The 26,662-nt window shown below is 47.8% G+C and overlaps 2 protein-coding genes across 16 annotated transcripts in view; one reads left to right on the top strand and one right to left on the bottom strand.

The window, feature by feature from the left end:
- Positions 1–331: 331 nt before the first annotated feature.
- Positions 332–23,726, top strand: ZNF276 (zinc finger protein 276). Of its 5 annotated transcripts, XM_037815522.1 has the most exons (11): positions 358–670; positions 1,157–1,460; positions 1,844–1,890; positions 1,989–2,435; positions 3,419–3,497; positions 19,175–19,258; positions 20,901–21,011; positions 21,096–21,171; positions 21,331–21,448; positions 22,686–22,785; positions 23,179–23,726. In XM_037815522.1, the coding sequence occupies exons 1-11, from the start codon at positions 490–492 to the stop codon at positions 23,447–23,449; spliced, it is 1,818 nt and encodes a 605-aa protein (XP_037671450.1). In that variant the 5' UTR covers positions 358–489; the 3' UTR covers positions 23,450–23,726. The 5 variants fall into 5 exon arrangements, with proteins under 5 accessions (XP_037671446.1, XP_037671447.1, XP_037671448.1 ...); XM_037815519.1 differs by having other exon boundaries at positions 339–670; positions 21,096–21,448; XM_037815520.1 differs by having other exon boundaries at positions 340–670; positions 20,901–21,171.
- The window catches only part of FANCA (FA complementation group A), a 74,889-nt gene continuing 68,200 nt past the window's right edge, over positions 19,974–26,662 (bottom strand). For 10 of the 11 annotated variants that reach the window (XM_037815505.1, XM_037815506.1, XM_037815507.1 and 7 more), the window contains 8 exons: positions 26,147–26,288; positions 25,332–25,394; positions 24,836–24,941; positions 24,421–24,493; positions 24,202–24,343; positions 24,016–24,108; positions 23,792–23,854; positions 19,974–23,646 (listed from right to left, as the gene is read on the bottom strand). In XM_037815505.1, the coding sequence (XP_037671433.1) occupies positions 23,512–23,646; positions 23,792–23,854; positions 24,016–24,108; positions 24,202–24,343; positions 24,421–24,493; positions 24,836–24,941; positions 25,332–25,394; positions 26,147–26,288 (817 nt within the window). In that variant the 3' untranslated portion in view covers positions 19,974–23,511. Of the gene's footprint in view, positions 23,855–24,015; positions 24,109–24,201; positions 24,344–24,420; positions 24,494–24,835; positions 24,942–25,331; positions 25,395–26,146; positions 26,289–26,662 lie in introns of all 11 variants that reach the window. The other variant, XM_037815508.1, reaches the window with a different exon arrangement.

Raw genomic sequence — 26,662 nt, forward strand, 5'->3', positions numbered from 1 at the left:
AGGCTTGCGCGAGGCCAAGCGCTCAGCACGGGGCCCGGCCCGGCCTCAGCGCTTCAGGGCCGTTAGCGGCGGCCCTAGCGGGAGAGTCGGCGCCACGGGGCTGGACCTCGTCCCGCGTGGGCCGCTCTGCGCGCCCCGGCCCCGCCCCCTCGCCTCGCCCCGCCCCCTCGCCTCGCCCCGCCCCGCTTCGCCCCGCCCTCTGCGAGCGATCCTGGCGGAGCCCGTAGGCCCCGGGCCGAGCGCGGCCGAGAGCAGCCGAACTGAGCCGAGCCGAGCCGAGCCGAGCCGAGCGGGCCGGAGCAGGGTGGACCGAGCGGGGCCGAGCGGGGCCGAGCGACGCCGAGCCGAGCCGAGCGGCCACGAGTTGAGCCGAGCGAAGCCGAACGAGCCGAGAGGACCGGAGCAGGGCGGACCGAGCGGGGCCGAGCTGAGCCGAACCGAGCCGAGCGGGGCCCGGCGCCTGGCGGGGCTGCATCCCGGGCCGCCGCCATGAAGCGCGACAGGCTCGGCCGCTTCCTGTCGCCCGGGGCGGCCCGGCAGCGCGGGGGCCGGTCCCGGGGCCGCTCCTCCCGCAGCGGAGGGCAGGGCGCGGGCGGGACGGCGGCGGCGCGGCTCGGCTGGGGCCCGACGCGGGCCTGCGGGGCGGCCGAGGAGCTCGCGGAGCAGGCAGGTGGGTGGCCGCCGCGCCGCTCGGGGCCGGAGGGCCAGGTTGGCGGGAAGAGCCCCCGGAGCCCCGCTGGCGGCGGCTTTCCCGAGAGGGCCGGGCTCCGCGCCTGCCTCTCGTCTCCCTCCTCTGTGGAGCCCGCCGGAGAGCGGGCCGGCGACGTGAGCTAAGCGCCGGGCTGGCGGCTCGTCCGCGGGGCAGGGCGGAGGACGGGGAGCCCGGCCCAGCGGGGCTGCTGCCAGCCTCCCGGGCAGCGTGAGGAGAAGCGAAGCTGCAGCCCTGGAGGCGTCCTTGCGCCGGGAGCCGCTCTGGGCCTGCAGGCTGAGGCTGAGCTCCGGCGCGGGCTTGTGCCTAGAGAGCGCCACTCCCCGCTGCAGGTCTGGGAGGCCGGGGAGGGGCCCTGGGGCGGTTGTGTCCGGGGTGCCCGTCGGTGAGCAGCCCCGAGCTGGCCTCCCCGCTGACCCGGGGCATCTTCCACCCCACCCTGCCCAGGACCAGGCCGGGCCCTGGCCATGGGGTGCTGCCGCCTCTGCCATGGCAAGTTTTCCTCACGGAGTCTCCGCAGCATCTCTGGCAGGGACCCTGGGGAGAGCGTGGAGAGCCCGCCTGCGGGGGAGCGGGCGTTCGTCAGGGACTTCCAGCGCCTGCTGGGGGTGCCCGTCCTCCAGGACCCCGCGCTCTCGCCGTTTGTCTGCAAGAACTGTCACGCTCAGTTCTACCAGTGCCATGGCGTCCTCAGGGCCTTCCTGCAGAGGGTCAACGTCTCTCCCGTGGGACAGCGGAAGCCGGGCGGAGAGTAAGCCCAGCGGGTAGCCATTAAGCTGGGTGCTGTTCTAGCGGCGGGGAGCGTGGTGGACAGACAGACGCAGCAGGCTTGGTGAGAATGTGATGGGGGAGACTGTGATGGGAGACTGCAAGTTCAGCAAACGCATGCCTGAGCCCCAAGGGTGAGGCAGGGAAGGCCAGCGGATGTGAGCAGGCCCTGAGGGGAGGACGCAGCCATTGGAAGAAGAGGGCAGGTGGTCCGGGAACAAAGGACTGGTGAGGAGGCCCCACCTGGGGGGCTCCACCTGGGGTGTTAAGCCCCCAGGTGCAGCTGCCCCCACTGAGTCTCCTCACACCTCCTCTGTCACTGGGGGCTGCTTGTCCAGCTCACAGCCACACTATGGTCCTTTGCAGGGATGGTGCCCAGCCGCAGACAGCTGCAGAGAAGGGCGTGTGTCTGGGTGAGTGTGCCCGGGCAGGTGGGCTGGGCAGGTGTGTGGGTGTGGGTAGTCTGGGCACTGACTGGCGTGGGCCTGTCGTTCGTGTCGACCCCCTGCAGCGGACTCTATCACGGCAAGCCGCGAGTGTCTGCGTGGCCTGGTGGGCTGGGTGCACAGGCATGCAGCCAGCTGCGAGTCCCTGCCCGGCTTGCAGAGGACGCTCTCCTCTGAGTACTGTGGAGTCGTCCAGGCCTTGTGGGGCTGTGGCCAGGGCCACAACTACACCATGGACACGGACACAGGCTGCGGGGCCCTCTTGTTGGACAGCACGCTGGCCGTCAAGTGGGAGTGGGACAAGGAGATGGCCCCGAGGCTCCCCCAGAAGAGGGGCACCTCCCCTGCTGGGGTCGCCCCGCAGGATGCCCCAGGCAGAGGGACCCCAGCTGGGGCTGAGACCACGCCGCTGCCTGGCCTAGACACGGCCCAGCCTTCCTTGGATGGCAGCCCCGTGGGGTCCACACACAGCCTGCGACCTCAGCCCAGCCCGCCCCCCAGCGGGGCCCCAGGTAGGAGCCCTCAGGCCTGCACCGGTGGGACCTTTGGCTGTGGGTGGTGGTCATGGTGTCGAGCTGCAGAGGGGGCTGCTGGGGGCTGGGCCCTGCCCTCTAAGGTGCGTGCACTGCCTGCCGTGTCTGAGGGGCACTTAGTGGCCTTGGCTGTTTCACCAGCGGGACCTGCTTCAGCCGTTTCTGCAAAGACACGCTGTTTGTGTCTAGCTTTCTCTGGCCTGTGCCCTGGGCCGAGGGCGCTGAAGGAAGGAAAAGATGGGGCCTCGTTGTGGGGCGAGGGGGAAGGGGACAGGCTTTTTCTGTGAGGCTGATGCTTCGGCCCAGCTGCAGGCTATTCTCTGGGCCTCAGCCAGTGCCCTGGTGACCCCCCCCGTGGGGCAGTGTGAGTGGGTGGCGGGCACACAGGCCTCTTGTTCAAGCCTGGCTCTCGCGTGTTGGGCGGGTGAGGGCTGGACCAGCCTCGGCCACCCCCTCTGCCCGTGCGCCAGTCACACGCACACTCAGTGTGCACATCCAGGCCTGCCCCAGCCTGCTGAGAAGCAACCAGGTGGCTCAGGGAGAGATGTCGGGATGCTGGGTGGGGGGTGGGGCCTCGGGCCAGGGACCAGTGGAGGGAGAAGGGGCATTTACCCTGATTGTTGTGGCACTTGGGTATGGCTATGATTACATGTGAAACTTTGATAAGAATGATTTTTAAAACGTCCAAATTGCCCCCAGAGTACAGGTAATTCTCCCTGTCCCACCCCAACAGCTGAATCTGGACATGAGTGGGGAGAGCGTGCCGTGGGTTCCTGGTGCCCAGCATGGCTGGTGCCCTTGCTGGATTTGGGGGTTGGGGAGGGCGGCTCTGAAGCTGGGCAGGGTCCCACGAGAGGGATTCTCGGCTCCTGCTCGGTGCCCCTCCCACCTGTGCCCTCCCAGCCCCCTTGCAGCCCTCCATTCTCTGTACTGGTGACAGGAGCCTTTTCTTTGTTCCTCAGGGCACTTGAGTGAGAAGCAGCTTACGTCTTCAACCTCGGATGATCGGGTAAAAGACGAGTTCAGTGACCTTTCTGAGGGGTGAGAGAAGAGAGGGTTTAAATAGCCTAAAATTTCTTCTTCGAAAACCAAACTCCACTGTCCGAGGTGCTCGTGCCCGGTTCCCGCTCCAGGCCCCCCCTGCTCCTGTGGTGGGAGGAGGAAATGGCCAGCCTCGTGGTTCCCGACTCGGGGCGTCTCAGGTCGCAGATGCAGCGGCTAAGTGGGAGTGTCGAGAACTCGTGTGGCCTAGGCGATGTGGAAGTCATGTTGCTAAAGCCCTCCTGGGTTGGGTCCATTTTTGCTGCTTGCTTGTGCTTTCCTTAAAGGCTTTAGTTTTGTCTCAACCCTGGATGTTACTCTCCCAGAGAGGAAGCCAGATTTTGGCCCTTTATTAGATATGAAGTGGGGGCTCTGTGCACGAGGTGGTGAGGAAGACAGAGCCCTCCCCTTGAAGGGACGTCCTCAGGTCCTGCCTCCTTGGACCGCCACCTGCCTCTGGGCTGAGCCCCCCAGGGTGATGACTGCGTGACCTGGGCTGGTTCCCCAGACCCTTTTCCCCCAACCCCGTGAGCCTTGCTGGAGAGTAGACCCCATCCTTGCCGAATGAATAGGGAAGACAGCACATTTTTGGTGCAACATCAGTGGCGGGTCGGTGATGAATGACTGAGGCTGCTGTAAGTCCAGAGTGTGTGTGGAGATGTAGCCGCAGCCAGGCGTGGCCCCGGTGGTCCCGGAGTTTGCTGGTGACCTCGGGCCTTTCTTTGTCCTGGCCGGTGGTCACCTGCGGTGGATGTGTGGCCCGGCCCAGCTTGGTGCTCAACAGAGACTTAGTGGTGGTTTATATTTCGGTGTACAGGCGACAGGCAGGTAGGTTATTTTGCTTGCCTTTGTGATCTTCGAAATGGGCTGGAAGGGTTCAGCGGCCTGCCATCCCCCTCTGGGGCAGCCCACTCCTGCGGGGATCCACACACCCTGCCAGGCCACTGAGCAGGGCTTTGGGCAGTGTGAGGGGCTGGTTCTGGGAGAGCCTGGCTTACAGCTGGAATTGTTTTTTCCTCATATTCATTTTTTTAAAATGTGGTTTAACTTCCAAAATGTAAAAACATTTTAATCAGTTTTATTGTTTTAATCTTTTAAAACTTATTTTTAATTGTGGTAAAATATATGTAATAAATTATCATACTCATTTTAAGTGGACAGTTCTTTGACATTAAGTACTTTGACAACACTGTGCAACTTTCACTATTTCCAGATTATTTTCATCATCCCAAATCAAAATTCACACTCATTTAGCAATAACTTCCCATTCCCCTGTCCCTCCATCCTTGTTCACCACTATTCTGCTTCTGCTTCTTTGAATTTCCTTATTCACAGTATTTTGTGTAAGAGAAATCTTAGAGTATTTGCTCTTTTCTGTCTCGTTTGTTTCACTCAATCTGATGTCTTCAAAGTTTGTCAGCGTTGTAGCATGCACCGTCACTTCCCTTCTTTACACAGCTGAGAGACATTCCATTTTACAGACACACCACGTTTTGTTTATACATCCTTCTGTTGATGGACCCTTGTGTAGGTTCCACCTTTTGGCAATTGTGAATTCTGCTGCGATAAACATTGGTGCTGTAGGTTCTCTTTTGTGTTTTTCTGTTCCCTATTTCATTTGTCTCTGCTCTTCTATTCTTTACTATTTCCTTTCTTCTACTAACTTTGGGTTTAGTTTAGTCTTGTTTGAGTTTCTTTAGGTGTGAAGTTAAGTTACTGATTCGTGATTTAAGAGTATGTTGTTTAATATCCACATGTTTGTAAGTTTTCCAGTTTTCCCTCTCTTAAAGATTTCTAGCTTTATTCCATAGTGGTCTGTAAAGATACTTTGTATGTCTGAATATTTTTAAATTCATTAAGGTTTGACTTGAGACTTAACGTCTAGTCTCTCCTGGAAAATGTCCCGCGTGCACATGTCCTGCTGCTGTTCTGTAGATGTCCATCAGGGCTGGCTGGTCACCAGTGTTGTCCACGCCTGAGCTCCTTGCTGGTGGCGTCCTATGGGTCCCTCGGGCTCTGTTCGTTTTTCTTCAGTTTTTTTCTGTCTGCTTCTCACACTGGATAATTTCAATTGTCTTGTCTTCAAATTTGCTGATCCTTTCTTCTGCCTTTTCAAATATGCTTTTGAATCCATCTAAAGAGTTTTTCATTTCAAGTACTGTACTTTGCAGCTCTAAAATTTCTATTTGTTTCCTTTTTATAATTTCCTTTTCTTAATTTTAATCGGAAAACATTTTTCTAATTTCCTTTAATTCTTTGTATATGGATCGCTTTAGGTTACTGAACATATTTAAGATGATTTAAAGTCTTTGACTAATAGTTTCTAGGTATGAGCTTCCTTAGAGGTGTTTTCTGGCAAATTCTTTTTTTTTTTTGTTCAGAACTAGACATTCTTAATACTATGTTTTTATAACTCTGGAAATCTGCTTCTCTCACTACTCTGAGATTCCTATGTTTTTTATTGTTGTTGAGGGGCTGGAGCTGACAATTTCTCATTTTCCAAACTGCTTTTGCTCCCAAACTAGAAATGGAAAGAGAGACGTGAAAGAAAGAAAAATGGACACTACTTTTGAGCCTTCTGTGCTGCTTTTACCCGAGCAGGATTGGGCAGTGGTCCCCTCGGAGCTGGCCCTCCTGCACCCGACCAGAAGCAGTGATCAGTGGTCAGACCACACGGCCGTTTTGGAGGCACAGGACTTCCCAGGCTGCCCTGGCCGTCCCCACTGCGGCCTGCTCCACGGCTGGCAACGGGAGATCGAGCGGCTGCAGGGAGCATGAAGGTCACCGACGACGCCATTTTCCACCCTGCTCCTCCAGCTCCTCTGTGCATGCTGCACAGGGTCCCCTGGACTCGGTGCAAGGTGGCTCATTCACACAGTTCCCACCAGCCCAGTGGCGCTTCTGGTGGAGGGACTCACTCCTGGGCTTCCCATAGTCCTCTCCTATTTTGACCATTTTTAAGTCTCTAATTCTGTGACATTAAATACAATAACAGTGTTGTGTAACTTCTACCACTGTTTGCAGAACATTTCCATCATCCAAAATAGAAACTCTACCTATGAAGCAATAACTCTCCATTCTCTCCCCCCACCCAGTCCTTGGTAACCAGTATTCTGATTTCTGTCTCTAGGATTTGCTGATTCTGAGGTTTTTATATAAGAGAAATCACACTGGCTCATTTTACTCAGCAAGGTGTCTTCAGAGTTCATCCATGTTGTAGCACATATCAGAACTTCATTCCTTTTTCTGGCTGAGTAACATTCCAGTGTATGGAAACGTGACTTTTCAGAATTTTATCCCTTCATCTGTTGACGATCCTTGTGTTGGCTGTTGTGAACACTGGTGTGCAAGCATCTGCCTGAGTCTGTTTTGCCTGCCCCATGGTAATTCTCTGCTTAACTTTTTGTGGAACTGCCAAATTGTTTTCCGCAGAGACTGTAACATTTTACATTCCCATCCACAGTGCACGAAGGCTCTTCTCTGCATCTTCTCCAACACTTGTTATATTCTGTGATTTTAATAATAGCTCTGCTAGGGGTGCCAAGTGGCATCTCACTGTGGTTTTGACTTGCATTTTCGTAATGACTAATGGTGTTGAGCAACTTTTCATGTGCGTATTGGCCATTTGTATATTCAAGTCTATAACCCAGTTTTTAATTAGGTTGTTGGTCTTCTGTTGTTGAATTGTAGTTCTTTATATATTCTGGATATTGTATTTTTACCTCAGATGTATGATTTTCAAATACTTTTTCCCATTCTATAAGTTGCTTTTCACTTTCTTGATAATGTATTTTGATGTATGAAAGATTTTTTTTTAATGAGAAAGTTGTAGGTTTAAAGAAAAATCATGCAGAAAATACAGTTTCCATATAACCTACCTCCCCCATTATTAACATCTTGCATTAGTGTGGTACATTTGTTACAACTGATGAAAGACTATTATGATGATTGTATTTGTAGTCAGTGGTTTACATTAATGTTCCATGTCTGTTTTCTATAATCCTATTTTTTCTTTAATTTAGGATCATATACACAGTGTAAAGTTTTCCCTTGTAGCCACATGCAAATATATAATTCTGTGCTGCTAATTTCGTTCACAATGTCATGCTACCATCACCACCGTCACCAAAACTTTTCCGTAATCCCAAAATAGCAATGGTATAATTTAAGTATTAACTCCCCCTACCCTACCTCACCCCTAGTAACTTTTATTCTAGTTTCTGACTTTATGAACTTACCAATTATAAATATTCTAATTATTTTCTATAAGTGAGATCATACAGTATTTGTCCTTTTGTGTCTAGCTTGTTTCACTCAACATGATGTCTTCATGGTTCAACCATGTCATCACGTGTAAGAACGTCATTCCTTTTCATGGCTAAGTAGTACTCCATTGCATGTGTACACCAGACTTTGTTTATCCATTCACTGTTTGATGGGACATTTGCGTTGCTTCCATCTTTTGGCCAATTGTGAATAATGCCACTATGAACATCAGTGTGCAAATGGTACAGAAGTTTTAAATTCTGATGAAGTCCAGTTTATTTTTTTATTTTGTTACTCTTGCTTTTGGTGTCATATCCAAGAATCCATTGTTCAATATAAGGTCCTGAAGAACTTCCCCTATGTTTTTTTTCCAGTAATTTTGTAGTCTTCGCTCTTTTAGTTAGGTCATTCATCTATATTGAATTAATTTTCATATCGTATAAGGTAAGGGTCCAACTTCATTCTTTTGCATTAGATTTCGTTTCCCCAGCATCATTTATTGAAGAGACTTTTCTCTCCCCACAGCAGGGGCTTGGTACTCTTGTCAAAAGTCAATTGGCATAGAAGTGTAGGTCTGTTGCTGGATTTTCTACTTTATTTCATTGTTCTAATTTCCTATCCTGATGCCAGTTCCTCATTGTTTTGGTTACTGTAGTACATTTTGAAATTGGAAAGTGTGACTCCTCCCACTTTGTTCTTCTTTTTCAAAATTGTTGTAGCTGTTTGGAAGCCCTGGCAATTCCATATGAATTTGAGGAGTAGTTTTTCCATTTATGCCAAAATTGCCACTGTAATTTTGATAGGGATTGTGTTGAATCTTTAGATTGCTTTGGGTCGTATTTTTTTTAAATGCAATTTTATTGAGATATATTCACATGACATACAATCCTTCGAAGTGTACAATCAGTTGTTCATAGTATCATATAGTTGTGCATTCATCACCACAATCAATCTTCGAACATTTTCATTACTCCAAAAAATAAAATTAAAATTAAAATAAAAAAGAACATCCAAAACATTCCATTCCCTTCCTTCTCCCATTGTTCATTTACTATTTTTAACACTCATTCATTGTTTTTTTAACTTTATCAAAAATTAAAAAATAAAAAAACATTTCAGCCAAAACCAAAACAAAGGAATAAGAAAAACAAATAACCTAAAATAAATACATTTCTGTGAAACTGAACAAGTTCCTGAGCAAACCATAGTCGTTCCTGAGCATTCCCATAACATTAAGTTTACCTTCCGTAATTTATCTGTTCTTATTAGATTATCATTCCCTGTTCACTGTTTGCTGTCTATTGCTAGGTCCCCTACATTCTACAATATAAACCATTTATTTTACATTTTTCACAGCGTTCACATTGGTGGTAACATACAATATCCCTCTTTTTGTGTCTGGCTTATTTCGCTCAGCGTTATGTCTTCAAGGTTCATCCATGTTGTCATATGTTTCACAACCTCGTTCCTTTTAACTGCTGTGGCGTATTCCATTGTGTGTATATACCACATTTTGTTTATCCACTCATTTGTTGAAGGACATTTGGATTGTTTCCATCTCTTGGCAATTGTAAATAATACTGCTGTGAACATCAGTGTGCAAATATCTGTTTGTATCACTGCTTTCAGATCTTCCAGTTGTATTCCGAGAAGTGAAATTGCTAGATTAAAGGGTAGGTCTATATCTAGTTTTCTAAGGAACCACCAGACTGTCTTCCAAAGTGGCTGTACCAACATACAGTTCCACCAACAATGAATAAGAGTTCTGGTTTCTCCACATCCTCTCCAGCATCTGTAGTTTCCTGTTTGTTTAATGTCAGCCAATCTAATTGGTGTGAGATATCTCATTGTGGTCTTAATTTGCATCTCCCTAATAGCTAGTGAAGATGAACATTTTATTGTGTGTTTTTTGGCCATTTGTATTTCCTCTTCAGAGAAATGTCTTTTCATATCTTTTGCCCATTTTATAATTGGGCTCTTTGTACTACTGTCATTGAGTTGTAGGGTTTCTTTATATATATATATCAGTCTTTTGTCAGATATGTGGCTTCCAAATATTTTTTTCCCATTGAGTTGGCTGCCAGTTCATCTATTTGACAAATTCCTTTGAGGTACAGAAGATTTTAAGTTTGAGGAGTTCCCATGTATCTATTTTTTCTTTTGTTGCTTGTGCTTTGGGTGTAAGGTCTAAGAAGTGACCTTCTCATACAAGGTCTTGAAGATGTTTCCCTACATTATCTTCTAGGAGTTTTATTGTGCTCTTATATTGAGGTCTTTAATCCATTCTGAGTTAATTTTTGTGTAGGTTGAGGTAGGGGTCCTCTTTCATTCTTTTGGATATGGATATCTAGTTCTCCCAGCCCCATTTGTTGAATAGACTGTTAGGTCCCTGTTCAGTGGTTTTGGGGACCTTAGCAAAGATCAGTTGACTGTAGATATGGGGGTCTATCTCCGAATTCTCAATTTGGTTCCATTGATCAATATGTCTATCTTTGTGCCAGTACCATGCTGTTTTGACTACTGTGACTTATAATAAGCTTCTAAGTCAGGGAGTGTAAGTCATCCTGCTTCTTTTTTTTTTTAGAATGTTTTCAGCAATTCAAGGCATCTTTTCCTTCCAAATAAATTTGATAACTAGCTTTTCCAAGTCTGCAAAGTAGGTTGTTGGAATTTTGATAGGAATTGCATTGAATCTGTAGTTGAGTTTGGGTAGAATTGACATCTTAATGATATTTAGCCTTCCTGTCGATGAACATGGAATATTTTTCCATCTTTTTAGGTCCCCTTCTATTTCTTTTAGTAAAGGTATGTAGTTTTCTATGTATAGGTCTTTTACATCCTTGGTTAAGTTTATTCCTAGGTACTTGATTTTTCAAGTTGTTATTGAGAATGGAATCTTTTTCTTGAGTGTCTCTTCAGTTAGGTCATTTCTAGTGTATGGGAACATTACTGACTTCTGTGCATTAATCTTGTATCCCGCTACTTTACTAAATTTGTTTATTAGATCAAATAGTTGTGCCATCGATTTCTCAGGGTTTTCCAGATATAAAATCATATCATTTGCAAATAGTGACAGTTTTACTTCTTCCTTTCCAATTTGGATACCTTTTGTTTCTTTGCCTTGCTGGATTGTCCTGGCTAGCACTTCTAGCACAATGTTGAATAACAATGGTGACAGCGGCCATCCTTGTCTCATTCCTGATCTTAGAGGGGAAGCTTTTAGTGTCTCACCATTGAATGCTATGCTGGCTGTGGGCTTTTCATATATGCTCTTCATCATATTAAGGAAGTTTCCTTCAATTCCTAACTTTTGAAGTGTTTTTATCAACAAAGGATGCTGGATTTTATTGAATGCTTTTTCACCATCTATTGAGATGATCATTGGATTTTTACCTTTTGATTTGTTAATGTGTTGTATTACATTGATTTTCTTATGTTGAACCATCCTTGCATACCTGGAATGAACCCCACTTGGTCATGGTGTATGATTTTTTTAATGTGTCTTTGGATTCAATTTGCAAGTTTTTTGTTGAGAATTTTTCCATCTATATTCGTTAGGGAAATGGGCCTGTAGTTTTCCTTTCTTGTAGCATCTTTACCTGGTTTTGGTATTCGAGTGATGTTAGTTTCATAAAATGAGTTAGGTAGTGGTCTGTTTTCTTCAGTGTTTTGAAAGAGTTTAAGTAAGATTGGTGTCAGTTCTTTTTGGAAAGTTTGGTAGAATTCCCCTGTGAAGCCGTCTGGCCCTGGGCATTTATTTGTGGGAAGCTTTTTGATGACTGATTGGATCTCTTTGTTTGTGATTGGTTTGTTGGGGTCTTCTGTTTCTTCTCTGGTCAGTCTAGGTTGTTCATGTGTTTCCAGGAAATTGTCCATTTCATTTACATTATCTAGTTTGTTGGCATACAGTTGTTCATAGTATCCTCTTATAATTTTTAAAATTTCTTTGTGATCCGCAGTAATGTCGCCTCTCTCATTTACTATTTTGTTTATATGGGTCTTCTCTTTTTTACTTTGTCAGTCTAGCTAGGGGCTTGTCAATCTTGTTGATCTTCTCAGAGAACCAATTTTGGTTTTATTCTCCATTGTTTTTGGTTTTCTATTATCATTTATTTCTGCTTTAATCTTTGTTATTTCTTCTACTTGGTTTAGGATTAGTTTGCTGTTCATTTTCTAGCTTCTTCAGTTGTTCCATTAGTTCTTTGATTTTGGCTCTTTCTTCCTTTTTAATGTATGCATGTAGAGCTATAAATTTCCTCCCTTTGGGTAGTATTGACATCATAGCATTAAGTCTTCCAGTCCATGAACATAGTATGTCTTGCCATTTGTTAATCACAAATCTTCCATGATTTGTTTTATTAATGTTTTAGTTTTCAGTGTACCAATTTTTCACCTGCTTAGTTAAATTTATTCCTAGGTATTTTATTATTTTAGATGCTGTTGTGAATGGATTTGTTTTCTTGATTTTCTTTTCAGTTTATTCATTACTGGTGTATAGAAACCCAGCTGATAGCTGCTTGTTTATCTTGTGTCAAATCCTATCTTTTTCTTTCCCATCCTTAAATTTATTATTAGATCTTTTCTTCTTTTAGATGCTATTGGAAATGGAATTGTATTCTTAAATTTCCTCTTGGAATTGCTTGTTGTAAGTGAATATCAAAACAATTGATTTTTGGGCATTGATCTTGAACTCCGTCACTTTGCTGATTTTATTTATTAGCTGTACTAGCTTTCTTGGATTTTCTACCTATAAGATCACGTGGTCACAAACACAAAGAGTTTTACTTCTCTTTCCCAATTTGGATGCTTTTATTTCTTTTACTTCCTCAATTGGTTTGGCTAGAACTTTTAAAACAATACTGAATAGCAACGGTATAAGTGAGCATCCTTGTCTTGTTCCTGATCTTAGAGGGAAAGCTTTTACTCTTCCATCACTGAATATGTTAGCTGTGAGTTTTTTATAAATTACCTTTATCACATTGAGAAAATTCCCTACTAGTCCTAGTTTCTTAGGTTGTTTTATCATGAAACATTGCTGGATTTTGTCAAATGCCTTTTCTGCATCTATAGAGCTATTCATAAATATTTTAATCTTACAAATGAATAAGAAGGATATTGGGTTATAGTTTTCTTTACTTGTAATGTCATGCTCTTTTTTATTTTTTCAAACACTTCTCCTTTCCCCTCCTCCCATACCTGTTCCCCCTATTTCTCTAGTATCCTCCTAATCAACTTTCTATCTCTGTGAATTTGCTATTTGCAGTCATCTCTTAAGTTATATTATATAATATTTGTGCTTATCTGTCTTATTTCACTGAGCATCATGTTTTCAAAGTTATTCCATTTTGCAGCATGTCTTATAACTTCATTTTCTCTATGGCCAAATAGCCATTGTGTATACCACATTTTGTTTCTCTATGGCTGAATAACATTACATTCTGTATACTACATTTGCTGATGGACATTTGGGTTGTTTCCAGCTTTGGGCTGTCGAGAATAATGTTGCTATAAGGACTGGTATACAAGTATCTGTTTGTGACTGTTTTTACTCTTTTTGGGTATATCCCTAGCAGTGGGATTGCCGGATCATACGGTAACTCTATATTTAACTTCTTGAGGAACTGCTATATTGCTTTCAACAGTATCTGCACCATCTTTTCTTGCTATGTCATGTTTTTGTTTTCATTCATTTCTAAGCTTTTTCTAATTGCCCCTTTTCTTTGACCCACTGGTTAACATTGTGGTGTTTGATTTCCACAGATTTGTGAATTTTCCAGTTTTATTTCTGTTACTGATTTTAACTTCATTTCATTGTGGTCAGAGACATTGCTTTGTATGTTTTTAACATTTTAAAATTCATCAAGACTTGTTTTATGCCCTGTTGTTAGCTGGATGCATGTTTATAATATTTTTTTAAATTGAATTAGTCCTTTTATCGGTATATTGTGTCGTTTTTTGTCTCGTAACAGATTTTGACTTAAAGTCTATTTAATCTGATATTACTGTAACCACCTCAGCTTTCTTTAGGTTAATATTAGCATGAAATATTTTTTCCCATCCTTTCACTTTCAACCTGTTTGTGTTGGATCTAAGATGAATCTTCTGTAAACAGTATATAGTTGAATCTTGCTGCTTTATTCTGACAATCTCTGCCTTTTGATTGGAGAGTTTAATCCATTTATGTTAAAAGTACTTACTGATAAGGTAAGACTTAGTTAGGTCTGCCATTTTGCTAATTGTGATTTGTGTGTATTACACTTTTTTCCCCTTCCTTTCCTCCATTGATTTCTGTTTTGTTTAGATTATCTCTTGTAATGAGCAATTTCAAATCACTTCTCATTTCCTTTTGTGTAGGTTGCATTAAATGTTTCTTTTATGGTTACCATATGGATTACATTTAACACCCTAAATCTATTACAGTTTAGTTTGTATTGGTAACAGCATGACTTGAGTGGCCAACACGCTGTTTCCAAATCCCTCCATTCCTTCCCTTCATGTTGTTTTTGTCACAAAATATATCTTTATTACCTTGTGTACCCAATACAAGGGTTTATGATTGCTTTTTATGCATTTGAATTTTTAGCCATGTTAGAACTAAAAGACGGTGTTACACAGGAAAAATGCAATAATACTGGTATTTGTGTTTACCAATGTAGTTACCTCTGTTGGAATTCTTTATTTCTTCATATAGCCTTGGGTTTCTACATATTGTCTTCCTTTCAACCTGATGGATTCCCTATACCATTTCTTGTAAGGCGGTTTTCATGTTTAATGAACTCCCTCAGTTTTTATTTTCCTTGAAGATTCTTAATTTCTCCCTTATATTTGAAGGACAGTTTTGCTGGGTATAGTATTTTTGGTTGATATTTCTCTTTCAGCACTCTAAATATATCCTCCCACTGCTTTCTGGCCTCCATGGTTTCTAATGAAAAATTGACTGCTAGTCTTATTAAGGACCATTGTGTGTTACATTTTGCTTCTCTCTTGCTGTTTTCAAGATTCTCTCTTTTTCTTTGGGTTTTGATAGTGTGATGTAATGTGTCTCACTGTATTAGGGTTCTCTAGGGAAACAGAGTCAATGAGAGATATCTATGAATATAAGATTTATAAAAGTGACTCATGCAACTGTGGGTATGCACGAGTCCAAATTCCATAGGGCAGTTAACGAACTGGCAACTGGGATCTTTGACGAACTCCTCAGGAAATGATCTGGGATCTTCAATGAACGTGTTCAATGAACTACTTAGGAAATCAACTGGCAACTTCAACGAACTCCTCAGGAAATGCTTCACTGGGCAGCCAAAGAAGTAGTGAAGGTCCTCTATCTGTCTCGCTTAAAAGTCTTCAACTGATTAATTGGATTAAATCCAGCCAAGTGCATTCTCTCATTGTGGAAGTCACATCCTTCGGTGAGTCATCAGTCACAGCTGCAGCCAATTGACTGATGAGTCAACAAACCAGCCTGTTGGTTTATTAACCAGCCACAAACATCCTCACAGCAATGGTTAGGCCAGTGCTTGTTTGACCAGACAGCTGGGTACCATCACCTGGCCAAGCTGACACATGAACTTAACCATCACACTGTGGATCTCTTCGAGTTCATTCTGCTTAAAGTTCACTGAACTGCTTGCATTTATATTCATTTATTTCATTCAAGTTGGGAAGTGTTTTTTTTGCCCCTTTCTCACTTCTCCTTCTGGGACTCCTGTCTGGCATGCTTGATGGTGTCCACAGGCTCCTCAGGCTCTGTTCTTTCTTATTTTTTCTGCTGCTCAGACTGGATAATTTCAATTGCATTATCTTCAAGTTTACTGATTACTTTTTCTGGCTCCCCCAATCTGTTGAATCCCCCCTCAATTGAAATTTTCACTTCAGTTATTATACTTTTAAGCTCTGGAATTCCTATTTGAGTTCCAATTTTTACAACTCCTATTTCATTATTGAAATTCTCATTTTGTTTATGTATCATTTTCCTTTGTCCCTTCAGTTCTTTGTCCACATGTTCTTTTAGTTCATTGATCCTATTTAGGAGAGTTTGTCATGGGTTCATCTGTTTATACCTCAGACTCATGATCTCCATTAGAAAAGGCCTGAGCCTCATCAGGTCATGATTCAATGAGTTTGGGCTCATCAAGTAACCTCCCACTCAAGAGTGTAGTGACTGACAATAGTTTAAAAGTAAAAAGCACTCAGGACAGGAATTCACCTTTAACACATTTTACTAAAGGAGCACTTAAGGTAAAAGGAACAAGTTAACAGTGTAAGAATCAACTGATACATTGCCAAGCCAGGAACCCCTGCTCCTCCAGGTAGAATTTGGTGGGTATCTGGAACTTGCTGCTGAAAGGGCCAAACCTGAGGCTACTGTTGGCACTGGTTCCCCAAGGATCTGCCAGACCAAAACACAGTAAAGAGAAAGAAACCCGAAAGAAAGGTTCACTGGCTGTTGACATCTGGTGGATGCTGGTGGTTGGCCAGAGGCCAAAACCCAGATTAGCACCTGCACTGGGCCCTTGGGGAGCTGCACACCAGGAAATACCCACATACAATAGAAAGAAAACCAACACAAAAAAGATACTGTAGCTTGACGTCCTGGTGGATGCTGGTGGGAGGCTGGAAACTGCTCTGCCCAGAGGACTGAAACCGAGGCCAGCCATCTACATTGGTCCCTGCGGGAACTCCAGACCAACCTCTATCCCCAAACCCAATTTTTCAAGGATGAGGTTTCCTCTGTCCCCCAGCCAGCCACTCCAGGAGTTGGGGTTCGTTTCCACAGCTGCCACTGTTTGTGCAGCTGCTGGTCATTGGTTCCACAGTGGCCTTTGCTTACAGAAGGTGAAAGTGCAGAATCTCTCCCTTGGTCAGCACTCCCATGGTTGAACTAAATGTCCAGTCTGGTTCCACGTTTACCACCTGGTTAATTCAAATATTTTTCCAGCTCTTTTTTCTGATGGAGGGAGAGATCTGTAAATCTGAACTCTGCCACTTTGTCCCTGTGCCCTCTGTCTTTGTAGTAAGTTTTGAAATCAGGGAGCCCGAGTTCCCTGACTTTGTTCTTTTCCAGGATTGTTTTGGCTATTTGGGCCCCTTCCCGTTCCACTCGTATCTTAGGATCAGCTGTTCACTTCTGACAGGGAATTCACTGGACCTGTAGATTGCTTTAGGCAGTGCTGACATTATTAGGTCTTCCAGTCCATGAACACGAACGCCTTTCAATTTGCTTACGTCTTCTAAAATGTCTTTCTTTTTAAATTTGTAGTTTTCAGTGTAGAATTCTTTCACTTACTTGGTTAAAAGTACTCCTTGGCGTTTTATTCTTTTTTGATTCTATTGTAAATGGAATTGTTTTTTTTTATTTCCTTTTTGGATTGTTCACTACTGGTATATAGAAACAGAACTGATTTTTTTTTTTTTTTTTTTGGTCTTATACCCTGCAACTTTACTGAATTAGTTTATTCTAGTAGTTTTCTCATGGATCCTGTCAGATTTTCTGTATATAGGATCATGTCGTCTCTGATTAGGAATAATTTGACTTCTTCCTTTCCAATTTGGATGCCAGCACAATGTTGAATAACAGAGGTGATGGGGCATCCTTGCCTTGTTCCTGGCCTTAGAGGGGCAGCTTCCAGTCTTTCACCGTTAAGTAGTATCTGGGGTTTTTCATAAGTGCCGCTTATTATGTTGAGAAAGTTCCTTTCTATTCCTAGATCTCTGAGTGTTTTTCTCATGAAAGGATGTTTTGTCAGATGTCTTTTCTGAGTTGAGGTCATCATGTGGTTTTTAACCCCTTTATTCTATTAATGTGGTGAATCAAATAAATTCATTTTCCTCTGTTGAACCAGCCCTGCATTCCTGTGATCAGTCCCCCTGGGTCATGGTGTGTAATTGTTTTAATATACTGTTGGGTTCAGTTTGCCTTTATTTTGTTGATGACTTTGGCACCTATATTCTTAAGGGATATTGGTCTGTAATTTTCTTGTGCTGTTATCTGGCTTTGGTATCAGGGTAAAGCTGGCCTCACAGAATGAGTTAAAAGAACTAATCCCTCTTCTGCTTTTTGGAAGAATTTGAGAAGGACTGGTGTGAATTCTTCTTTAAATGTTTGGTAGGATTCCCCAGTGAAACCATCTGGTCTTGGCAGGAGTTTTTGATTTCTGATTCAATCTGTTGTTATAGATATGTTGGAATTTTCTGTTTCTTTTTGAGTCAGTTCAGGTATTTGTATGTTTCTGGTCATTTGTCCATTTCAGCTAGGTTATCTTTGGTTTACAGTTCTTCATAGTACCCTCTTACAATATTTTTTATTTCTGTGGAGTCAGGAGTAATGTCCCTACTTTCATTTCTGATTTTAGTTATTTGCATCTTCTTTTATTCTTTTCTTTGTCATTCTGGCTAAAGCTTGGTCAATTTTATTGATTGAAAGAACCAACTTTTGTTTTCAATGGTTCTCTATTTTCTATTCTTTATTCCATTAGCTCCATTTACTGTTTCTTTGTTTTCAAACTTGGGGTTTAGTTTGCTCTTGTTTTTCTAGTTCCTATATGTATGAAGTTGGGTTATTGATCTGTGTTCTTTTTAATTTTTTTTAGTTGGACATTTATTGCTGTAAATTTCCCTCCGAGCATTACCTTCACGGCATCCCGTTAATTTTGGTACTTTCATTCTCATTTGTCTGTATTTTCTGATTTCCCTTTTAATTTCTTCAACTTACTGGTTATATATGATGTAAGATTTCCTATTTCCCTTCATTTTATTGTAGTCAGAGAAGATTTTAATATTTTAAAATCTATTGAGACTTGTCTTCCTTCCTAACATATGGTCTTTCCTGAGCAGTGTTTCGTGTCTGTTCTCCTTGTTGGGTGGGGGGCTTAGTGTGCGTCTATCGACTCTTGTTGGTCTCTAGTGTTGTGAAGTCCTGTTTCTTTCTAGACAACCTACCAATATTGAAGGTGGGGTATTAAGTTGCCAAGGTTAGGGGAGAGAGAGTGGCAGCTGCTATAGGGAGGGTGGAATCCATCAGTATTTACCAGGATTTACCAACCTCGTGTTCAGCTTTTCCCTGGATGCTGCTCTGGAGTTCCAAAAGAAAGGATTTGGAGTTCCAAAAGAAAGGATTCAGAGTTCCTGCCATTGGGTGGTTGCTTTGGTGGAGGGACTGATTCCTGGAGCTCTGTACTTCACCAGCCTCCCACAGGCCCCCTTACGGGTGCAGTTCGTTAGCCTGTCTGACTTCGTTGACCCTGGCTTGCCCTTTTTGTTAGGAAACGGGATTGGAGATTTGGTGGTTTGGGATTTCTTTAAAAATTTCCAGAACTAAGATGTGAGATGTGGGATCTGTGTGGCATCAGACAGGAAGTGTTGCCGTGTCTGCCCCCAGCCCAGGGCGTTGCTGAGTTTCTCTCTTCCTCCAGGGACTTCTCGAGTGATGGTGAAAGTGACAGGAAGCAAAACACCCAGTCTTCTGACGAGTCCTTTGAGCTTCCCCCTGGAAAGAAGTAAGCACTGCGGCCCGGTGGAGGGTTGCAGAGGGCACCCCCGGGACCCGGGTCACCTGCTGTCTGACCCACGGGGTCAGCGGGTGGGGCTAGTGGGGACAGGGTGTTGGCTGTGTTCCTCACTGCCCTCTCAGCACATGCTTTCTGTTCCTCTTCTGGCTCCATCTCCTCTGCCCAGAAGAGCTGTGACTCTGCAGAGTGGTTTTGGGGCAGGGGTCTGGGAGGCTGCGTCCCTCTTGGCTGTCAATCGATCACGCCTTCTGGTAGCTCTGGTGTCATGCAATGCAGGGAGGCACACAGGCTGCCTGGATTGCCCAGAAGTGGCAGACCTGCCGACGGGCCCACTCCCGGTCCAGGCCCTCCTCTGTGCCCTTGAGCCCCATGACTTCCTGCCAGATCCCCGGGGTGAGCCCGCAGCTGCGGCCACCGCTGTCCCCTCGCTCTCTGTGCCATGTGTCCTCGGAGGTTCTCACTCTCCTTTTTCAGCTGCCTCTGTGACCTTCTCTGGACCTTTCCTTTCATGAGTCGTGCGCTTTCCTCTCCAGTCTGAGTGCAGGGTCTCCGTAGCCTAGAGTCATTTTTCATGTGTGGTTCTTCCCCGCCCTGGGATGGTGTCAGCTCCTGAGCACTGTGGTTGGAGGCAGACTATTCAGAGGGCATCAGGCTCTGAGCACTCTCCCATCCACCAGGAAATGCCAAAGCAGTGACTGAGATGTCCACATGACTTCCTTTATTTCACTGAAGTTCCGTCTCTGGTGAGGAGAGAAGCAGAGGAGGAAGGAGGCGGTATGGGGGGATCAAAGTCAGAATGTCAGGACCCTGGTGGGTGGTGCTGAGACCCTCGTCTGCCTCCAAGACATGTAGCTGAGGGCAGCCCAAGGCTGTGGTCCAGGGTCCCCCCGGGCTGGTCTGAAACCCAGGAGTGGCCTGGTGTCTTCATGGCTCTGCCGTCCCACAGCTCTGGGGCCTCCAAGAGGGCTGGGCTGTGGATTGAGGGGATGGGTGGGCAGGGGCTGCAGGCCTCATTGGGACAAGACGGGTCCTGCCCTGTGGGTAGCGGGAACATTCCCCACCAGCTTTGTGCACTCAGGGTAGCCCCTCAACCTGACAAGGACCCCCGAGCAGGAACAGGTACCTGCTGTGCAAAGGGGCTGCCCGACAGGGTAGCTGGGGTTGCGGCTGCAGCACGCCACCTGGGCAGCCAGGCCCGTGCTGTGGCTCCTAGGCAGCTCCAGCCCATGCCTGTCGGCTCCTTAGCCCCGACCATCAGGAGGCACGAGCAGGGGGAAGGCAAAATGAGCTGCAGTGTGGTAGCCACTGAGGCCCTGACCGCACACGAGCACCCTGCGTTCCAGGTGGGCACAAGCGAGCAGCTCTCGGGCTGCGGGGTGGGGCATGGCTCAGCTTGAGCCTCTCCCAGAAGGTGGGGCCTCCTCCTGCCCTGAAGGGGGGCGGCAGCTCCTTTGCACCTTCCGATGGTGATTTTCTACAAAACATCTAATAGTTTGATTCTGACACAGGGCCGAGCTTTGTCTGAGCACATCCTCTCCTGTGGCAAGGGCACTGTGACGGTGGCCGTGCCTTCAGCCACCAGCCCCACTGTGGCACCTCAGATTGCCGAGTCTGGTCGTTTTCTTCTCAGGGTCTCTGGTAAGAAGAGTGATAGCAAAGAAGCCAAGAAGTCTGAAGAACCAAAAATTCGCAAGAAACCTGGGCCCAAACCTGGCTGGAAAAAGCAGCTCAGGTGTGAAAGGTCAGTGGGGTCAGGAGTCAGCTTGGGGCGGCGGGCTGGGCACAGGGTCCCCATGGTGTTGGCCACACACATCCTGCGTTCCAGGGAGGAGCTGCCCACCATCTTCAAGTGTCCTTACCAGGGCTGCACAGCCGTGTACCGCGGAGCCGACGGCATGAAGGTGAGCAGGCCTGCTGGGCTGCAGGCCGAGCACGCGCCTGAGCGAGGGGGTGTGTGGAGCAGCACGGCACGTGTGCCAAATGTTTGGGTGAGGGGCCTGGGCAGACCCTTGGTGGGGGGGCACCGTCTGGTGGTGCTTGCTGACTGGTGCCTCCTGCAGAAGCACATCAAGGAGCACCACGAGGAGGTCCGCGAGAGGCCCTGCCCCCACCCCGGCTGCAACAAGGTGTTCATGATTGACCGCTACCTGCAGCGCCACGTGAAGCTCATCCACACAGGTGACCGTGGGCCAGGCAGCTAGGGCTGGGGGTCAGGTGGGCAGGAGAAGGCCTGGGATGGCTTTACCCAGCTCCCTCTTCCCTCCTTGGTCCTTCAGGGCTGGGCCTGGCAACATCACAAGGAGCGGGCAATGCCTGGGCTCCTCCTCTTTCAGCACCGATAGCAAAGCAAGCCCTGGGCTCTTCCGTGAGGCTCTTGCTGTTTTTATAAACACATATCGTGCCTTTTGTAACATGTGCATTGCAAGACATCTTAAAAAGACAAGTGTAAAAAAGGCAGTAAGCACCCCTCAGTCACACATCACCAGTGTCAGTGGGTCAGGGCAGGCTCTTTGGGGGTTTTCTATGTATACACATTATGCAATGTGGCCTACACACCCCAGTGAGGGCCCCCAGTGCTGTGGTGTGGTGCGACACATGGGTCAGGCATGAGTGCCCCACCTTAGGTCCTTCCCAGCAGGGAACAACTGTGCTCTCCAATTTTCCTTGTCTTTTTATAGAAGTAGATTTATCTTATACATGTGAGCTCTAAACAGCAGGCAGCTTTGCTTGTTGAGCTCTGTAAGTGATTTTGAAACAGACGTCCTGCCTGGCGGCTCTTCCCTCTGGTGTTTCTGAGCCTGTTGTTGTTGGGCCGTAGGTGCTGTCCTGGCTGTAATCGTGTGCACTTGTGAGTCAGCTCACAGCAGCCAGTCTTTGTCCACTTGCAGATGGTCATGAGCAGCATTTTTTAAGACCCGAGAAAGGACACACAAAATATAAAACGTCAGGGTGGATCGTACCTAGCCAGGCAAAGGTGGTTTTGAGGTGTTGTTTCCGTGCAGGGTTCCGGGGCTGTGGACATGAGAGAAACTGTGGAAGCTCATTTCCTCTGCTGGACCCACCCATTTACCCTTCCCCAGGGGCACCAAGAGAGGGCTGAATTACCCCCAGTGACCTAAAGCCTCACTGACTTGGCTTCCTCTGAGAATTGGGCGTTGAGGATGGAGGAATTCTAATGTTTATCTTCAAGTGCAGGCTTCAGATACACCACCTGCTAAGAGGCAGTCCCACCCAAAGGAAACCTTTGCCGAGCAGTTTAGAAGTTTCTGTTAAATTTGTCTTTCATCTCTAAACAGTTAGGTCCTCAGAGGCCGTGTGCCTGGCCTCCCCTCATTTTGTCTTGAATGTAGTAGAACCATCCTTCCAGGTGATTTGGGCACTCAGGTAACCGCATCTCACCCCTTGGGCCTTTCAGAGGTGCGTAATTACATCTGTGATGAGTGCGGACAAACCTTCAAGCAGCGGAAGCACCTTCTTGTCCACCAGATGCGCCACTCGGGAGCCAAGCCCCTGCAGTGAGTGGGTGCAGGGGGGGGCTGTGGTGAGTGGGCCTGGGTGGGGCCTCCTCTGCCTGTTCGGGGTGCAGAGATCTGAGAAGTGGTAGATTCACAGTAAAATACAGGCTTCCTGTGCAGCACCCTCTTAGCACATCTCATCTTAGTATGCTTCCCTTGTTACAGTTCATGAAAGAACATTTTTCATATTTGCACCATTAACTCTAGTCCATTGTTTACGTTAGGTTCACTGTGGTGTTAGTCCTGGTGGTTTTGTTTTTATTCTAGTAACATTTACACAACCTGAAGCCTCCTTCTGCTTACTCCAAGTTGAGTTTAATCATGGGTGCTCCTCCCTGCAGGGCAACCCTAGCCAGGTGCCCGCTGCTCACTCACGGCCCACCCCGCCCCCAGGTGCGAGGTCTGCGGCTTCCAGTGCCGACAGCGGGCGTCCCTCAAGTACCACATGACCAAGCACAAGGCAGAGACCGAGCTGGACTTCGCCTGTGACCAGTGCGGCCGGCGGTTTGAGAAGGCCCACAACCTCAACGTCCACATGTCCATGGTGCACCCACTGACGCAGACGCAGGAGCGAGCCAAAGCCCTGGAGGCAGAGCCACCCCCCAGGCTGCCGAGCCCCTCAGGAGATGCTGCGAGCCAGGTCGTGAAGCCTGAGCCCACCTGATTCTGGCAGCTGGGATAGGGACGTCAAGCAGCCCAAGGAAACCAGGTGTGCAGACATCGTTCCTAGGCAGGGTCTTTCCTCCAGGCCCAGCGTGACGGGGCAGCTGGGCTCAGCACATGTGCAGCTGTCTCAGCCTCTCGGGCCGTCTCCGCGGGTTCAGCCGTGGAGTGACTTGGAGCCAGAGGCAGATTTCCCCACTAAGCAATCAAGTATATTTGTAATCTTTTTAGTGTAACAAGCGCAGTGGTCATGCTTGTAATAAACTATTTACAAAGTAGCCCGGTGGTGGCCTGTCCCTTGGTCCAGTCAGAAGAGACAGGGCTTGCGGTCCGGGGGCCTCCCCTGCTGCCTGCTCAGGAGGGCAGCGTTCACCTCTGGGTCCAAGTCCTCGCACGTGGCCAGGAGCTGCAAGAAAACGCTCAGTCCCACACAGCCGCCACGGCCCCCCAGGACGCCACCGAGGCTGGGACCCTGCAGGCCTGAGTGCCTTAGAAGCACGGACTTGGCATCTTCAGTTTAAATAGTGGCATTTAAGAATAAACACAAAGCAACAAGCAGTTGCTCACCTCTTCCATGTTCATGAAACTCTTTTGTGGGCACTGAGGTATCAATTGCAGCAGAAAAACACGAGCTTTGGTTACCAGTCCTAAAGGGTCGCCCTAGAAAGAAGGCAGACGTGGTGTGCAGCCACAGCCGCACGCAGGGGTCCTTGAGAGGCAGGCTGTGCCCAGAGCTCTGAACCTGCTCCTCACCTGCTCCTGGAGCGGCTGTGCTGAGCTCTGACTGGTCTCCCCGGCCACAAAGAGCTGGAGCAGCCGCAGGTACATGTCCACCACCACCCCCAGGAAGGCCGCGTCCCCGAGGAGGGCGTCTCTGTCAAAGTGGCCAAGGAGGCTGAAAGGCGAAGATGCAGACGCGTCACAGAACTGAGTCCCGGGGGGAAACCTGCGCTTGAGGGCTCAGCACGTTACCTGAAGAAGGCGACGGGCAGCAGCCTGACGAGCTGGTCGGGGGCCGCGCGGCGGACTGGCCCCAGCCCGGTGTCTGCAAGGAGGGGCTTGGTCAGGCTGTGGGGTCGGCACAGTGGGGAAAGGCCAAGGCCTCCTGACATGCACCCCCGAGCTTTCTGTGTTATGGGCAACAATAAATTATTTTTTCTTTTCTTATTTTACAAAAAATGAGTTTGTTCTGAATTGGTCCTGACTAAAATGGGGTTTCTGTATTTGGTAAAAATATAAGATTGTAGGAAGGAGTTTCTAAAATGAGCCCCCAGGAGGGTGTTCCCACCAGTGTGGAGACGGGTGAGTGCGACCCTCGGCTGGCCCCCAATGGGCTGAGCCAGGGCAGACGCTTGTGGCCGAGCCGAGGCCTAAGTGGACATCTTACCTGTCCTGGTCACCTGGAAGAGCACCAGCCAGGGCAGTCTCCTCTTCTGCAAACACCCAAGGATCTCAGCACAGATGCCCAAAGCCTTCTGGGGACCAACGGCCTCCTATGACCCCGGGAGGGAGGGCAGGGCTGCGTCTACCTCTGCCGGCAGGCGAAGGGCACAGGGCACGCAGAGAGGCCAGGGGTGCCCAGGACTGAGCCGTCCTGCTGTCCCCAGGGTGCTGAGGGAGTCGCAAGGGTGGCCAAGGAACGAGAGGTTCCGGGAGGGTGGCCTGCCCCAGTTCACAGGGCTCACATGTGGACAGTGGGCAGACGCCCACCCGAGCTCTGTCCCCAAGCCAAGAAGCCCACAGGAAGGCCCTTAGCCCAGCAGTTCTCAACCCGGTGAACCTAGAGCCTCTTGGTTCTGGCCAGGAGGTCTGAGCAGGATTGGGGTCCTGGGCCCGCCCTGGTGGGAGGGGCACTCCAGGGAGGGCAGACGGGTCTGACTTACGTTAGACGTCACGTGGCAGGAGAGCAGGCCCATCAAGGAGAAGAAGAAAAGGAAAACTAACACCTGCAAATAAACCCTGGATGTTGGCCATGGGCTCCCACACACGCAAGGACCCATGGAGAAACCCCTTGCTAAGCAGATCTTTTCAGAAATTTCCAACTTTCAAAGCGAGAATTTTGAGAATAAATTCTTAACTGCATCATCTATATTTGCCTGACCCTTGGCACGATGCACCTGCCATCCTTGGCCACTGAAATCCCTTCCAAAGGAAGTTTAAAAATGTTCTGAAAATGAACATGGACAAATGTCTCTCCTAGGTTGTTAATTTAAATTATAATTACCAAAAAGATTGGCTCAGCTTTTGACACTGTTTTCAGGCAGGCGAGTCATAGGCTGGCATGGCCTCCCTGTGTTTGCAGAAACAAACAGCAGCTCGGGTGGGGCTGCCCGTCCCTGATCTGCCCTCTTGCCTCGTCCTCAGGACCTCTCAGGGCCCCCTGCACTCTGTGGCTTTGGGGCTCCTGGGCATCTGAGGTGGGGGGGGAGGCCCTGGAACACAGAGCCCCCAGGGCCCGGAGACTTGCAGCGAGCCCTGGGCTGCAGCAACAGGAGCTGAGCGTAACAAACGGAAGAAAACTGGGTAACATCTTCCTGAAGCCCAGAAACCCTGTAGATTTTACTTTCAAATAAAATGACAAATACCCAACACCTCTTCTCTGTCCTTGAAAAAGTGGAGTTTGTTTAGCAAACACTGAAATACAGACTGATTAAAAACGAGCTTGCCAAAAAGAGGGAGCCAGGCCACTGTTTCTTGCCTCCTCGCCCTCACAGGCCAGCAGCCCCTTGAAGTCTCTCCCGGCATCTTCTCTCACGGCCTGCTGGATGGCAAAGTGCAGGGCAGCGGCTGAGACCCAGGCTGGGCCAGGCGCCGGAGGGGCTGCGTCCAGGGAGAGGAGGCTTGGGGAAAGAGAGAAGAAAAGCCTTAAAGCAGGTCACAGGCCCTGGCCACTGCATGGCAGCCCGGCTCCCGGGGGCTCAACCACCCACGAGGCGCTGGCCCCCGTCCCCATCTGCCTCCTCCTGGTTCCCCGATAGGGCCGGGCCGAGCAACAGGCTCTGCTGCTTGGACACCAACTGCTGAATGGTTTTTTCCAGCAGGTTAGCAGCAATGTAAGAAAAGTTCCTGTAGAACGAGGCGGGGAGCCGGGGCATGGCTTTCCCACTCCCATTTCCGAGCAGGTTCCCAGCACCTTTCTCCCTCCAGGGCCTAAGTGGTTACATGTTGGGGTCGGGGAGCTGCATGTGGCTCGGGGACTCAGCTGCTCTCTGAG

This window comes from Choloepus didactylus, chromosome 22 (genome assembly GCF_015220235.1).
Source record: "Choloepus didactylus isolate mChoDid1 chromosome 22, mChoDid1.pri, whole genome shotgun sequence".
NCBI classification, from domain to species: Eukaryota; Metazoa; Chordata; class Mammalia; order Pilosa; family Megalonychidae; genus Choloepus; species Choloepus didactylus.